The sequence below is a fragment of the Macrobrachium rosenbergii genome, chromosome 1 (genome assembly GCF_040412425.1).
Source record: "Macrobrachium rosenbergii isolate ZJJX-2024 chromosome 1, ASM4041242v1, whole genome shotgun sequence".
Lineage (NCBI taxonomy): Eukaryota > Metazoa > Arthropoda > Malacostraca > Decapoda > Palaemonidae > Macrobrachium > Macrobrachium rosenbergii.
In genome coordinates this window covers 43,561,858-43,575,912 of record NC_089741.1, presented here as the reverse complement: position 1 = coordinate 43,575,912, position 14,055 = coordinate 43,561,858, and the positions used below count along the sequence as shown (strand labels likewise).

The following is a 14,055-nucleotide window of genomic DNA, read 5'->3' as shown; positions in this document are numbered from 1 at the left end:
ATCCCCAGAAACACATTCCTCTAACTCTTCATCAGCCGGCCGGGGGAATTGAACTCCGGCCCATCGAGTGACAGTCTGAAGCCCAACCGACTCAGCCAACGAAGGGCTTAGATCCTTGTGCTTCGTCTCATTTATGTTCTGGATCTCTTTTTTTTTTTTTTTTTTTTTTTTTAATCTTGCTTTCCATCCCCTCTAACTCACTATTCTCACTGTCTCACTACTCTACAGGAGAACAAGTACCTGTGCACTGAGAACGCCACCTGCAGAAGAGATCCCGACGGAGCGAAGGACGGGTCTTCGGGGTCTGTCTGCAACCGCTGCAAAGACAGTAGGTGTCCGTCCGTCTTTTGGAGATCTGTGTCTGTGAATACTAGTTCTGATTCGCGTACAGTTCATCGGTTTGTCTGTCTGTCTTTATTCATTTATGCGGTGTCTTTGCGTAAGCGAGAACTTGCAGATTCATTTTATCAGTCTTTGTTGTCTGTTGTTCTGTTGTCTTACTGTGTACGGTTACAGTTTGTATGTTAATCTTTATCAATCTGTCTGTTAGTTTATGCGGTGTAGCCTAGATGCATACAAATGCTTTATAACCTACCTATTTGATACGGTAATATTGTATCAGTAAATAGGTTTTTCAGGAGAATTTTAATGAGATGATATTGTGTTTATTATAAAAAAAAGAGAAAGTGGTACAGAGATTGTGTCATGTTCCATGACTGATAAAGCAAATGGCAAAATTTTGTGTTGCATGAAATGATAGAATAATAAAATAAAAACAAATAGGAAAACATTTCCCAACTAAAAAAAAGACGAAATCGAACGCAAACAAAAAGAAAAAGAAAAATGATTTAAAGTGACCTCTTAGCTTTAAGCTGCAATACACGTCGAAAGCAAATGATCAAAATAAAAGCAATGTGAAAATGATAAAAAGTAACAAAAGACGGTGACGACAAACGACCATCCTTTGCATAAAACATCGTTCAAATGAGAGTAATCAATGTTGTTTTTCCCTCAGATAACTTAAGGTCCTTTTACTGTACCTCCTCTCATATTCTCTTTCTTCCAACTTACTTGCCACCCTCTCCTAACGATTCATAGAGCAAACAAGGTTTTCCTCCTGTTACACCTTTCAAACCTCTTACCGTCAATTTCCGTTGAAGCGCGGAATGACCTCGTAGGTCCCAGTGCTTGGCCATTGGCCTAAATTTTATATTCAATTCAATTCAATTCCCTCAGATAACTGCGTCCCGAATTCCTGCAAAGGAACCACCATCACCAGCGATGACCTGGGCAGGAGACTGAGAGGATGCGAGTACGTCGACGGGAGCCTCATCATTAATATTGCAGGCGGATGTAAGTTTATTATTATTATTATTATTATTATTATTATTTAAATGTGCATAATTATCTATATACCAGAATCAGTAGTCTGTTCAGGCGCTTAGTCAGTTAAGGTGGAAATGTATCGAGAGAATTAACCCTCATTTGTAAATGCTTGTAATTGGAGAGTTTGCAATTGCTTGTTTCCATTCCTTTTCCATTTTTGAGAGACATTGTAGATTCCGTAACTCTGTGCTGTGTGAATATATATATATATATATATATATATATATATATATATATATATATATATATTATAATAATTTTAAAATAAGTTATTGGGAAGAAACCGTAATGCCCGATGGAGCCTTAATGATATAACAATAAAAATGATCATAATAGCAATACTAATAATAATAGCAACCAATGATGATTACAATATCTGTCAAAAACAGGGAACGTGACCCAGCAGCTGGAGGAGAACCTGAAGAACATCAGGAACGTCACCGGGTACATCCGGGTCTCCGGGTCCAACACGCTCTTCTCCCTCAACTTCTTGAAGAACCTGGAAGTCATCGAAGGGAAGGAGAAGAAGGATAACCTGTAGGTGCTCTCTTGTTTGTCACCTGGAGGAGGTCGTTTTAGTAGTCATTGCTAGGGAATGTATCTGATGACTCTTGGTAGAGCTGAATGATGACCTGTAGATGCTCCTGTTTGTCACCAGGATGAGGTTATTACAGAGTCACTGCTAGGGAATGTTTGTGATGACTTGGTAGAGTTGAATGATGACCTGTAGATGCTCATGTTTGTGACCAGGATGAGGTTATTATAGAGTCACTGCCAGGGAATGTATCTGATGACTCTTGGTAGAGCTGAATGATGACTTGCAGATGCTCCTGTTTGTCACCAGTAGGAGGTTATTATAGTGTCACTGCTAGGGAATGTGTCTGATGACTCTGGGTAGAGCTGAATGATGACCTGCAGATGTTCCTGTTTGTGACCAGGATGAGGTCATTTTAGAGTCACTGTCAGGGAATGTATCTGATGACTCTTGGTAGAGCTGAATGATGACCTGTAGATGCTCATGTTTGTCACCAGGAGGAGGTTATTACAGAGTCACTGCTAGGGAATGTTTGTGATGACTTGGTAGAGTTGAATGATGACCTGTAGATGCTCCTTTTTGTGACCAGGATGAGGTCATTTTAGAGTCACTGTCAGGGAATGCATCTGATGACTGGGTAGAGCTGAATGATGACCTGTAGATGCCCCTGTTTGTCACCAGGAGGAGGTAATTATAGAGTCACTGCCAGGGAATGTGTCTTATGACTCTGGGTAGAGCTGAATGATGACCTGCAGATGCTCCTGTTTGTCACCAGGAAGTCATTTTAGAGTCACTGTCAGGGAATGTATCTGATGATCCTGGGTAGAGCCGTGTTGATGCTCTCTGTTTGTCACCAGGTGGTCATTTTAGAGTCACTGCCAGGGAATATATGTCAGGACTCTGGAAAGAGCCAAAGGATCAGAGTTAAGTGCTGTGTTTGTCACCAGGAGGAGGCCATTTTAGAGTCATGCCAGGGAATATGTGTCAGGACTCTGGAAAGAGCCAAAGGATCAGAGTTAAGTGCTGTGTTTGTCACTCATGCCAGGGAATATGTGTCAGGACTCTGGGAAAGAAAGGTCAGAGTTAAGTGCTGTGTTTGTCACCAGGAGGCCATTTTCATGCCAGGGAATATGGTGTCAGGACTCTGGAAAGAGCTAAGGATAACAGTTAGGTGGGGTCCTTTTAGGATTTTCAGGAACTGTTTCCGAGGACTGGGAAGAATTGAAGGATGCCCTGTAGGATATATCTGAGGACTCTGGAAGAATTGATGGATTGCCTTGGATATATCCGAGGACTCTGGAAAGGGGCTAAAGCTGCAAGAGGTCTGATGTGGAACTCTGGCCAATCAGCTAACGGAATTGTTGGGGACTTTGATCAGTCTTTTTTTTTGGTGAATATGGTGTGAGAGAGTCATTAGACATAGCACTGGGGAACTTGTTATTTAACATTTATAAAAGTAGCCGCATAAGATTTTCGTCAGATATTCATTTTCTTATTATTTGGCTTTTTTTTTGAGGCAATGTTCGAAGATTTTCCTTTGGAATGCATTTGTGGATCTGTAATTTGGCTTATTATTCTGTGGTGTCAGTCTAATTTTTTCATTAGAGGTACCTTTTGGGAAATTATCTGTAATGTCAGTCTAGCATCAGTGTAGGAATGCACATTGTGGAATTTGTTATTTAGCTTTTGCTCTGCGTTATCAGTCTAGCATTTTCAGTAGAAACATATTTGGTGACATTATTATTTGACCTTTTTTTATGGCATTAACATAACATTTTCAACAGAAATACATCAGATGGCATCATGATTTTGCATTTTGTGTTATTAAATAAGTTTCCAATATAAATACATTTTAGTCTTACAAAAGAAAGAAAAAATGAAACATCTCGCTTTCATCCTCTCCAGCTACGTTCTGTACATCATGGAAAACGAGCACCTCCAGGAATTGTGGGAGGGCGCCAAGAAGCTAACGGTCGGGAACAACGGCACCTTCTTCTTCCTTTATAATCCCAGCCTGTGTCGGCAGTTGATATACGATCTGGCCGACAGGTCAGGCGTGGCCAGGGAAACCCTCTACGTCTCCAATTCGACTAACGGACAGACTCTGCCTTGTAAGATATCAGAGAGATGATTTCGGCTGTCATATGCAGTGCCCTCTCTCTCTCTCTCTCTCTCTCTCTCTCTCTCTCTCTCTCTCAGATCATCGGGTGCCTCCACTCTGCAGTAAAACATCATGAACACGTCGTCAACCTGTCGCGCACACGTTGAAAACAGGTTTAATACAAATCAACGACTTGTTGATAGTTCTACGCAATGCTGCTTGCTGTTATCCAGCCTTCATTAAAAATTTGTTCTTCACTCACGGTTGTTGACTTTTTTCAACCTGTTTGCCATTTATATGCGATAAGTTGCCGACAGGTGTTTATGACATGTTTCACTGTGGTGCGGACACGCCCTTAGAGCCAAGCGTTTCTAGTTGTCTAACTAGGTTTCTGTGGTAGCGACCGAGGGTCATAAGACAAAATATTCTTCACATTGTTTAGGGTAGCACAGTGAAGTCATTAAATTTGCCAAAGTCTGTCCAGATAGAAAGATAGATTTCTTAACTAGTAGAGCCACATTTAAGGCCATCCTAATCCATTCTGTTATGCGTTAATGAGCTCTCTCTCTCTCTCTCTCTCTCTCTCTCTCTCTCTCTCTCTCTCTCTCTCTCTCTCTCGGGGGGAGAGATTTTTAACTAGTAGAGCCACATTTGAGGCCATCCTAATTATTCTGTTATGCATTAATGGATCCATCTCTAATCTCTTGTTATCTCTCTCTCTCTCTCTCTCTCTCTCTCTCTCTCGGGGAGAGATTTTTAACTAGTAGAGCCACATTTGAGGCCATCCTAATCTATTCTGTTATGCGTTCATGGATCTCTCTCTCTCTCTCTCTCTCTCTCTCTCTCTCTCTCTCTCTCTCTCTCTCTCTCGAGGGAGAGAAAGAGAGAGAGAGAGAGAGAGCGAGCCTAAGGCCACTTCACTCAAGGAAAGAGACAAACACCTACCTTCCCACTCGAAGCGCCGGATTGCAGCGCATCTTTGTCCCTATTCCAGGCTACGACTCTGAGATGAAGGCGGAGGTCCACCCCAACAGGGAGGTAGGGACTGTCAACGTGACCTGGAAGCACATCTACAAGGGCAACGACCATCGCATGGTCATCGGCTACTACGTCTTCTACAGGGAGGCTCCTGAGAACGTCACGCTCTTCGGGAACAGGGACGCTTGCAATGACGAAATGTGAGTTCTGAAGATTACGTCAAATAGATTGACATTCCTTAAGATAAGTGAAGCTGGTATTCAAATTGGTATTCATTGAGTAAATTAGGTTGATAATCCATATATATCATTTTGATAAGTGTTGTATTGATAAGTAGAGCTGAAATTCCAAAGTGAACAGAACTAGATGAATTATTTGATTCTCCTAAATGTAAATAAGATTAATCCAAATATAAGTATAGGTAATATTACGAAAGCGAATAAGATAAGATCTCCATCAGCTGATAAACTAATTGATTTATCTCCAAAAAGAAGTGCATTGTATATTCCAAAAACATACAATTTATATTCCAGAAACAAATAAGGTTAATAAAATCCTGTGTGGCATCTACCACTTTGAGACAACATTTTTCTAATTTTCTTTATGTTTTCTAATCTTTTAAGGGGAACATTTTGAAGGAAGAGACAAAAATCATTGAAATATTATTTCATATATTGAATGCCGACTCGGTTCTGGCCAGTAGTCCTGAAGTTATTTATCGAAACAGCTCTCGGCAGTGAATTTGCCAATAAAATTATTATTCCAAGAAAACAGTTTTATGATGACAGGACGGTATTTTTTTTTTTTTACCCAGAGAAAGGATAGCAATTTAACACGATAAAACCAGGAGGCCGGGTTGGGGAAGGTCCCACAAAATCAAGGTGTTATTGTATTTATTATAGTTGGATACTTAACGTCTGCCAATAGGGGGTTAGTGCCATCAGTGCACTTCATGCGGTGCACTGTAGGCATTACTTGAGGTTCTTTGCAGCGTGCCTTTGGCCCCTAGCTGCAACCCCTTTCGTTCCTTTTATTGTACCTCCTTTCATATTCTCTTCCACCTAACTTTCCGCCCTCTCCTGTTACACCTGTCAAACCCTTTTACTGTCAGTTTTCGTTTCAGCGCTGAATGACCACATAGGTCCCAGTGTTTGGCCTTTGGCCTAAATTCTATATTCAATTCAATTCGATACTTAACGTCTAACAATCAAATAATTCTCTCTCTCTCTCTCTCTCTCTCCCTCTCTGCTTTCAGATTATGGAATCGACATTTCTGGGAATACGAGAAACACGAGGGCGAGTCGCGCACGAGGACGGAAGCTCTGCAGGGGCTCAAGCCGTACACGCGGTACGCCGTGTACGTCATGGCCTATTACACGGACCAGGAGAAGACAGGGTCAAGGTCACGGATACTGTACGTGGAAACGCTGCCTACGAGTATGTCCGAGAAAGTTTGTGCAGATTATGCATCTCATTAACCAATTTATCTTTAGAAGAACCCCTCACATTGTCAGGTACTACTACTTCCACACACAAGACTGAGTTCCCCGCAGGGTGGTAGTGCCTTCATCAGTGCACCTCACGGAATGCACAGTAGTCATTACTTAATTTTCCCTGTGGCGTCCCTCCAGGCCCCTAGCTGCAGTCCCTCATTCGTTTAGCTGCCTCCGTTCATATATCCTCTTCTTTTCACCATCTCCTAACAATTGTTTCACAGTGCAAACGCGAGGTTTTCTCCCTGCTACCCTTTTAAAACCTTTTGTACTTTTAATTCTCTTTTCTTCGCTGAATGGCCTCACAGGTCCCAGAGCTTGGCCTCTGGCCTAAATCTTATGTCCAGTACCATTCCACCGGACTGAGTGACTATAATTGCACGATTCTCGAAGCTTAATTCAAGCTCACGCCTGTGGAAGTGAATGGATAGCTGAAAGGTGCATTTCAAGTGTGGAAGTCTCAAGCCCTTAGATGTTAGGCCTAATGTATTACTGCTTGCTTTTTGCTTTGGAGAAAATTCACAGCTCAACTCATTTGAAAAGCCACCCATAATGTTTATTTGCATATTTGGAATTTTTTTTCTTGTCCAATATTTCCAGCATGATTCAAATTACCCCTTGTTCAAAGACATATTCGATGTCACTAGGAAAAGACTAGACATTAAAAGAACCCTGACGTGATGTACCTTGATTTAAGGACATCAGCCCCCCAAGAGATGAAACTCTAATACTGATGGTTTATATGCCATTGCAGACCCGTCTCCCGTGTGGGGCATCACGAGGAAGCATCGCACGGCTTACGACTTGACTCTGGAGTGGAGGAGTCCCTCCAGAATCAACGGAAACTTCATCCACTACAGGATAACGTATAAAAAGGCGAAGGAGGTCACCCACCAGCCGGAACTCACCTGCAACAGCCGTGAGTCGGAGTTCTTATTACAGTCGTGCGTGTGATTCCCATCAGCCGGGACCCACTAACTTGGGTGTTGCTCTCAGTCATTAGTGGGGTATGTTTTCTTTGCGGCGTCCCTTAGGACCCTAGCTGCAACCCCTTGCATTCGTTTTACGATACCTTTCTTCCTGCTTTCCACCCTCCCCTAACAATTGTTTCGGCATTATTTTCATCCCTGAATGACCTCATACGCTCCAGCGGTTGGCCTTTGGCCTAAATTTTTATATTCCAATTCCATTTGAGGTCATAGTCAAAGAGTCTCTTTCATTTTTCAGCCTCTTCTAAGGCTAGGATGCCATCGGAGCCTCACCAGCCTCCTCCAGCGCCCGCGGGAAAAGCCAATGCCACGTCTTCGTCCTCGGCCAAGACCCAGAACGCAGTAGGGGCTGACATGAAATGTTGCGCCTGCCAAGATCAGAACCAGCTGTATTCTGCGAGCATCAAGAACGACCGGCAGTTCAAGATAGCTTTCGAGGATTACCTGGATAACGTTCTCTACGCTAAGATGTATGTGACGAGTGTGCTGTTATCTTGAAGTTAGATTTCCCCTTTTGAAATGCGAATTTTTTTTTAACGTTAGTTTAACCAGACCACTGAGTTAATATTAACTCTCCTAGGGCTGGCCTGAAGGATGCGTGAAGCTATTTAAACTCTCTAAGAATTTAATTAAAACTACCGACATATGTTAATCTAAGAACTGATTAAGTTAATTAGGAATATATTATAAATTATTCTATGAATCTTATATTTTATCATATAAATGATTAAATTTAAGGAATTTTATAATATTAAAAAGTGAAAATTTGTCATTTTCTGACAGTATATCTTTAAAGGAATATCTTCTAAATAAAATGTATCTTTGGAATCTATATTTTGGACATACCTTTAAAATATGCTTTACTGTTATTTGTACATTACATATTTCGCACATGGGTATATGGGGTTACTCATCAGGTAACCATGTGTCAGTTTAGTGTGACCAATTCTTAGCCGTGTCAACATTACTGAAAACCTGCGGCAATTCTGATAGGATGATGGCCACAAGTTTCTTTTATTTCTCTTAATTTATTGTTAAGATTGCTTTCCCTCCAGTTATTTTGCCATTTCTTCTTAATCACCGCTTTACTGTATCTAGTATAATGATAATAATTCTGCTGATATTGGGAGTGTTCTAGCCTCTTTTGCATAGGTGTCAGCTTTTTCATTGCCTTCTAATCCTATGTGAGATGGTATCCAACATAGAGTAACAGATATCTTTTGCATTTTCATTTCATGTAATGTATGTCTAATTTCATTTACAATTTTATTTTTTGGAGTATAAGAGAGATGTGGTTCTTTTGGTGTGAGATAGTTCTTCAATTCTCAGTCATTTCTTTGAACGTTTTGTCACTGGACAAATCCTGAGTCAATTGCCGTTATTGTAACCCGATGTAACTTCAGAATGTCTGTAGCCATTTTGCCGAAAAACAATAACTCATAATGGATTATAAACATAACTAGGGCAATGTGAACAATACTCAAAGTCAAACATCTTATTTTGCCCAGGTTCGTATATATAGTCCCTGTGATACATTTTTAGAAGATTGTAATCAAGATCGCACTTAAGTTTATCAACTGTAACTAGTACAGCATTATTGGGGGTAGCCAAATTTGAGCGCACTCAACTTTATAAACTGTAACTAGTACAGCATTATTGGGAGTAGCCACACTTGAGGGACTTGGGCGGGGGGGTCATGAGATGAGGCTGGGGGCCTCCAGCCATCCCTCCCCCTTTGAATTTTGGCAACGAGAAACAGCTAAATTATGGAAGTATTAAAAGTAATATGTAACTGGTACAGTAATCTCCAACTGCAGTCTTATCCAGTCTTTGTTATACTTAAAGAACATTTTTAAAGATACATTTTTATGATACGTATTTTTGTTGTTATCTTCCTTCCTCCCCCCCCTACCCCCAAAACCCACGACTACCGAAATCTTGGCCACGCCTCCAGCGAAAACGACACGAAGCCTCCTCCTAATGCCACGACGACGAGGTCACCCACCCAGAAGAAAGCCAGTCCAACCTTCGGTCCGATCACCACCGTTCCCCCGACCACTGAGGCTTCGACGCAGTCCGTTCTGGTGGTGACAGGTAGGTTGGTTGAGGTTAATCGCCTGGAATAGGTCAAAATGGTTGTCATTAATCTTGTTAGGATGAAGCTGGTTGAGTTTAATCGTAGGATGAAGGTTAATCATATTATTAGGATGGTTGAACTGGTAATCACAGAATGAAACTGCTTGAGGTTAATCATATTAGGATGGTTGAGGTTAATCAAAGGTGAAGTTAATTGAGGCTAATCATATTAGGATGGTTGAGGTTAACCAAAGGTGAAGCTAATTAAGGTTAATCATATTGAGATGGTTGAGGTTAATCAAAGGTGAAGCTAATTGAGGGTAATCATATTAGGAGGTTGAGGTCAATCATAGAATGAAGGTGTTGGAGGTTAATCAAGTGAGGATGGTTGAGGTTAATCATGTGAAACTGGTTGAATGGTTGTCATTAATCATGTTAAGATTAATATGGTTGAAGTTAATCATATTAGGATGGTTGAGGCTAATCATGTGAAATGGGTGACACATTGATTAAGGCTAATCATTTGAAGCTAGTTAAAATGGTTGTTTAATCATATAAGGTTAAACTTGGTTTGCGGTTAATTGTAGGATGGAGCTGGTTGAGGCTAATCATATTAGGATGTTTGAGGTTAATCATGTGAAATTGGATAAAACGGTTGTCATTAATCATATGAAGTTGAAGCTGGTTTAAGTTAATCATAGGTAATACATGAAATTGGTTAAAAAGGTTGTCTTCAGGTTGAAGCTGGTTGAGGGTAATCATATTAGAATGGTTGAGGTTAATCATGTGAAAATGGTTACAAAAGTTGTAATTAACCATATTAGGTTGTAGCTGGTTTAAGTTCATAAATGAAACATTTTGGAAAAGTTGTCATTGATCGTATTAGGTAGAAACTGGTTGTGGTTAAGCGTATTAGGGCGGTTGAGGTTAATCATACGAAACTGATTAAAAATGGACGTCGTTAATCATATTAGGTTGAGGTTAATCATAACAGAACCGTTACAGTTGAGTGTCTGACTGACGGGGATACAGTAGTGAACTGAATAGGTCGGGTTCTGTATTAATCAAACAGAACTCGAAATAGTAGATGAAATTGATTAGTATATTCGACTTATAAAGGCTGTGTTCTCTCTCTCTCTCTAACCAGAATACAACTGGTCGAAAGTCAGGGCAGGAAGGGGAGGTCCCAATTCCCTTTCAGTCCATACCTTCTTTCTTCTCTCTCTCTCTCTCTCTCTCTCTCTCTCTCTCTCTCTCTCTCTCTCTCTCTCTCTCTGAGAAGAGAGATAGAAAGAGGAAGAAGTATTAAACTTAGGGTTTTTTTTCCATACTTATAAGTGAGAACTTAAATATTCGTCCTTTGCATTTTCAACTGGCAACTGATTATCTGTGTCATACTTTGAAGATAATACATTTCTTGGACAGCCTAAATTGCTGTCCAGTTTAATAGCTAAATATCGAAGTTATCTAAATATAATAATAATAATCAGTTGATGATTTAATTAGTATTTTGTTAAATCTACACCAGAAAAGATACTTTAGACCTTTCAGTTGTCCCAGTTTATAGATAAATAATGCCTCTTTCATTCCTTTTACTGTACCTCCGTTCATATTCTCATTCTTCCATCGGACTTTCCACCCTCTCTGAGTAATTGCTTCACAGTGCAACTGCGAGGTTTATCTCCTGCTACACCTTTCGAACCTTCTTACTGTCAATTTCCCTTCCAGCGCTGAATGACCTCGTATGTCCCAGCGCCTAATTTCTACATTCCTTCTTATTTACAGAGTCTGAAAGCATCGTCGACACAGCGGCCGAAAAGGATTTACAAGACGATGACAACTGGGAAGGTAAAGTTATCATTTACATCAGTTCGAGGTAAATAGTGAGTTGGGATTAATGTCAAATTGGTGTATTCTTTTTGTTCTCTTAATATTCAGAGTTGCCGGTTAATGCTTTCTTAATCCGGATGTTAACTCAGACTTCAGTGATGTTGTCAGGAAAGTAACATGATATTTTGGTATATTATATATATATATATATATATATATATATATATATATATATATATATATATATATATAATATATATATATATATTATATAATATAAAAATATATATATATATATATATATTATGCCTGTATAAATTTATAAGTATATATATACATATAGATGTATGTATAAATATTTATATATATATATACTGTATATATATGTTTATATAAATATTTATAAATATATATATATATATATATATATATATATATATATATATATATATATATATATATTTATATACTACATATATACATATATATATACTGTATATACATCACCTTCATAGTACATTATTGAAAGCAAGCCAAGAAGAGTTACATTATACAAACTGTGAACAGATTACTACTGCCATAACTGGAAAAAATAATGAAAGTTACATCAGAAAGTGATATTATTTTTGTTTCCCAAAAGGAGGACTCTGCTAATTTTTTTTTTCTTTTAACCGAACAGACGGAGTGATCTTCACTAAGGATAACTTCTACACCCTGACCGGCTTGTGCTATTTTACTGGCTATGAGGTGAGTCACCCTATAGTTTTTAGTTTTCTGAAAAGATGACTATTATTCCGGCTTTGTCAGTATGTCCGCACTTTATTCTGTCTTCCTTTAGATCTTAAAAACTACTGAGGCTAGAAGGCTGCAAATTGGTATGTTGATCATCCACCCTTCAATCATTAAACATACCAAATTGCAGCCCTCTAGCCTCAATAGTTTTTTTATTTTATTTAAGATTAAAGTTATCCATGATCGTGCATCTGGCAACGATATAGGACATGTCACCACCGGCCCGAGGTTAAAGTTTCATGGGCCGCGGTTCATATAGCATTATATCGAGACCACCGAATGATAGATCTATTTTCGGTGGACTTGATTATACGCTGTAGCGGCTGTACAGAAAACTCGATTACGCCGAAGAAACTTCGCTTTTTATACTTTTTTTTTTTTTTTTTTCCCACTATTAGTTACAGTGATGTTGGATGTGGATATCTACCATCACCTCCAAGAAAGAGGCTATAGTTCCTTAGCTTGATATTTAAAGAAATTTTAACCGTTCTTAAATGATACTTTAAAATGATCAACGTCTTTTATGTCAACTGTGAAGATTATTATTATTATTATTATTATTATTATTATTATTATTATTATTATTATTATTATTATTATTATTCAGGAGATAAACCCTGTTAATATGGAACAGGCCTGCAGGAGCCGTTGACTTGAAGTTCAAGCTTCCAAAGACTATGGTGTTTATTTGAAAGCTTTTGCAGAAGATAGTAGGAAAAACAGGAGTCAGAGATCATTTATTAGAAGACAAAGATAGATTAACAAATTAATAAATATCCAGATTAAAAATGTAAATAAATCATTAGAAGTGCAAGGAGAATTGTTTTAGGTTATTGATGCATTGACAGGTTCGAATTGCACAACACCCTTAGGGAAACCATTCCACAGTCCAACAGTGTGAGCAATAAAAGACCTCTGGAACTGAGAAGTTGGACAGCGAGGCAGCCGTAGAGTTGTAATGCCTGTACTTTCTCAACAAGAACTGTTTTGCGTTTCAGATTTCCATCAGTGCCTGTAACATAGACCAAGATCAGAATTTGCTCTGCAGTATCCCAAGTCTGTACACGGATAAAACGATGGCTGATCGTAAGTTTATTGCTTTGGTTTAATTTTTTTATGGTGTCTGCATAGCGGCGTGCCTTCGGTCCCTAGCTGCAACCCCTTGCGTTCCGTTAGCTGTACCTCCTTTCACATTCTCTTCACTCTTACTTTCCACCCTCTCCTAACAATTGAGTCATAGTGCAACTGAGAGGTTTTCCCCTGTTACACCTTTCAAACGTTTTACTGTCAATTTCTGTTTCAGCGCTGAATGGCCTGATAGGTCCCAGTGCTTGGCCTTAGGCCTAAATTCTGTATTCAGTTCAATCCAGTACAAGAGACCTATTCAAAAGGTAATTGATTTCTGTTTTGGTTCATATCTGTCTCTCTCTCTCCAGTTCAGGCTGAAGAAGCAGTTAAGGATTTGTATGGATGTTTTGTCTTGCAATTGATTATTTTCATAATAATTTTGTCTTGCAATTGATTATTTTCATAATAATTTCATGTTCTGAAATGTTAATAGACAAGTGACCACGATTCAGAATTTAGCTGGTGAGGCAACGCCAGTGATCATTGACGCTGAGAACCGAAGAGAGATTAAGAGAACTATGAATAATTTCGCGAATTCCTCAGCCATTTTTTATGATGTTAATTACATTACCAGTTAACGTAAATCTACGCAACAATACTGTCACGACAAATGGATGTTAAAATAATGGGTATAATTGGAGGACCTAAAAGAGTTTATAATTTTCTAAGTTTTCAAGAAAACTTAGGAAGCTGAATATGAATTACTAATGTTCATTTATTTGTTAAGGTAGATTGTAACCCCAGGGT

At 39.1% G+C, this 14,055-nt stretch overlaps 1 protein-coding gene across 1 annotated transcript in view; it reads left to right on the top strand.

Annotated features, from left to right (window-relative positions):
• The window catches only part of LOC136829015 (insulin receptor-like), a gene marked incomplete at its 3' end in the record, with an annotated part of 37,482 nt that extends 24,216 nt beyond the window's left edge, over positions 1-13,266 (top strand). The window contains 12 exon segments of the mRNA XM_067087431.1: positions 229-328; positions 1,237-1,353; positions 1,776-1,923; positions 3,827-4,032; positions 5,017-5,200; positions 6,256-6,437; positions 7,248-7,412; positions 7,721-7,952; positions 9,437-9,576; positions 11,344-11,406; positions 12,068-12,135; positions 13,179-13,266. Of these exon segments, the coding sequence (XP_066943532.1) occupies positions 229-328; positions 1,237-1,353; positions 1,776-1,923; positions 3,827-4,032; positions 5,017-5,200; positions 6,256-6,437; positions 7,248-7,412; positions 7,721-7,952; positions 9,437-9,576; positions 11,344-11,406; positions 12,068-12,135; positions 13,179-13,266 (1,693 nt within the window).
• Between the last annotated feature and the right edge of the window lie 789 nt (positions 13,267-14,055).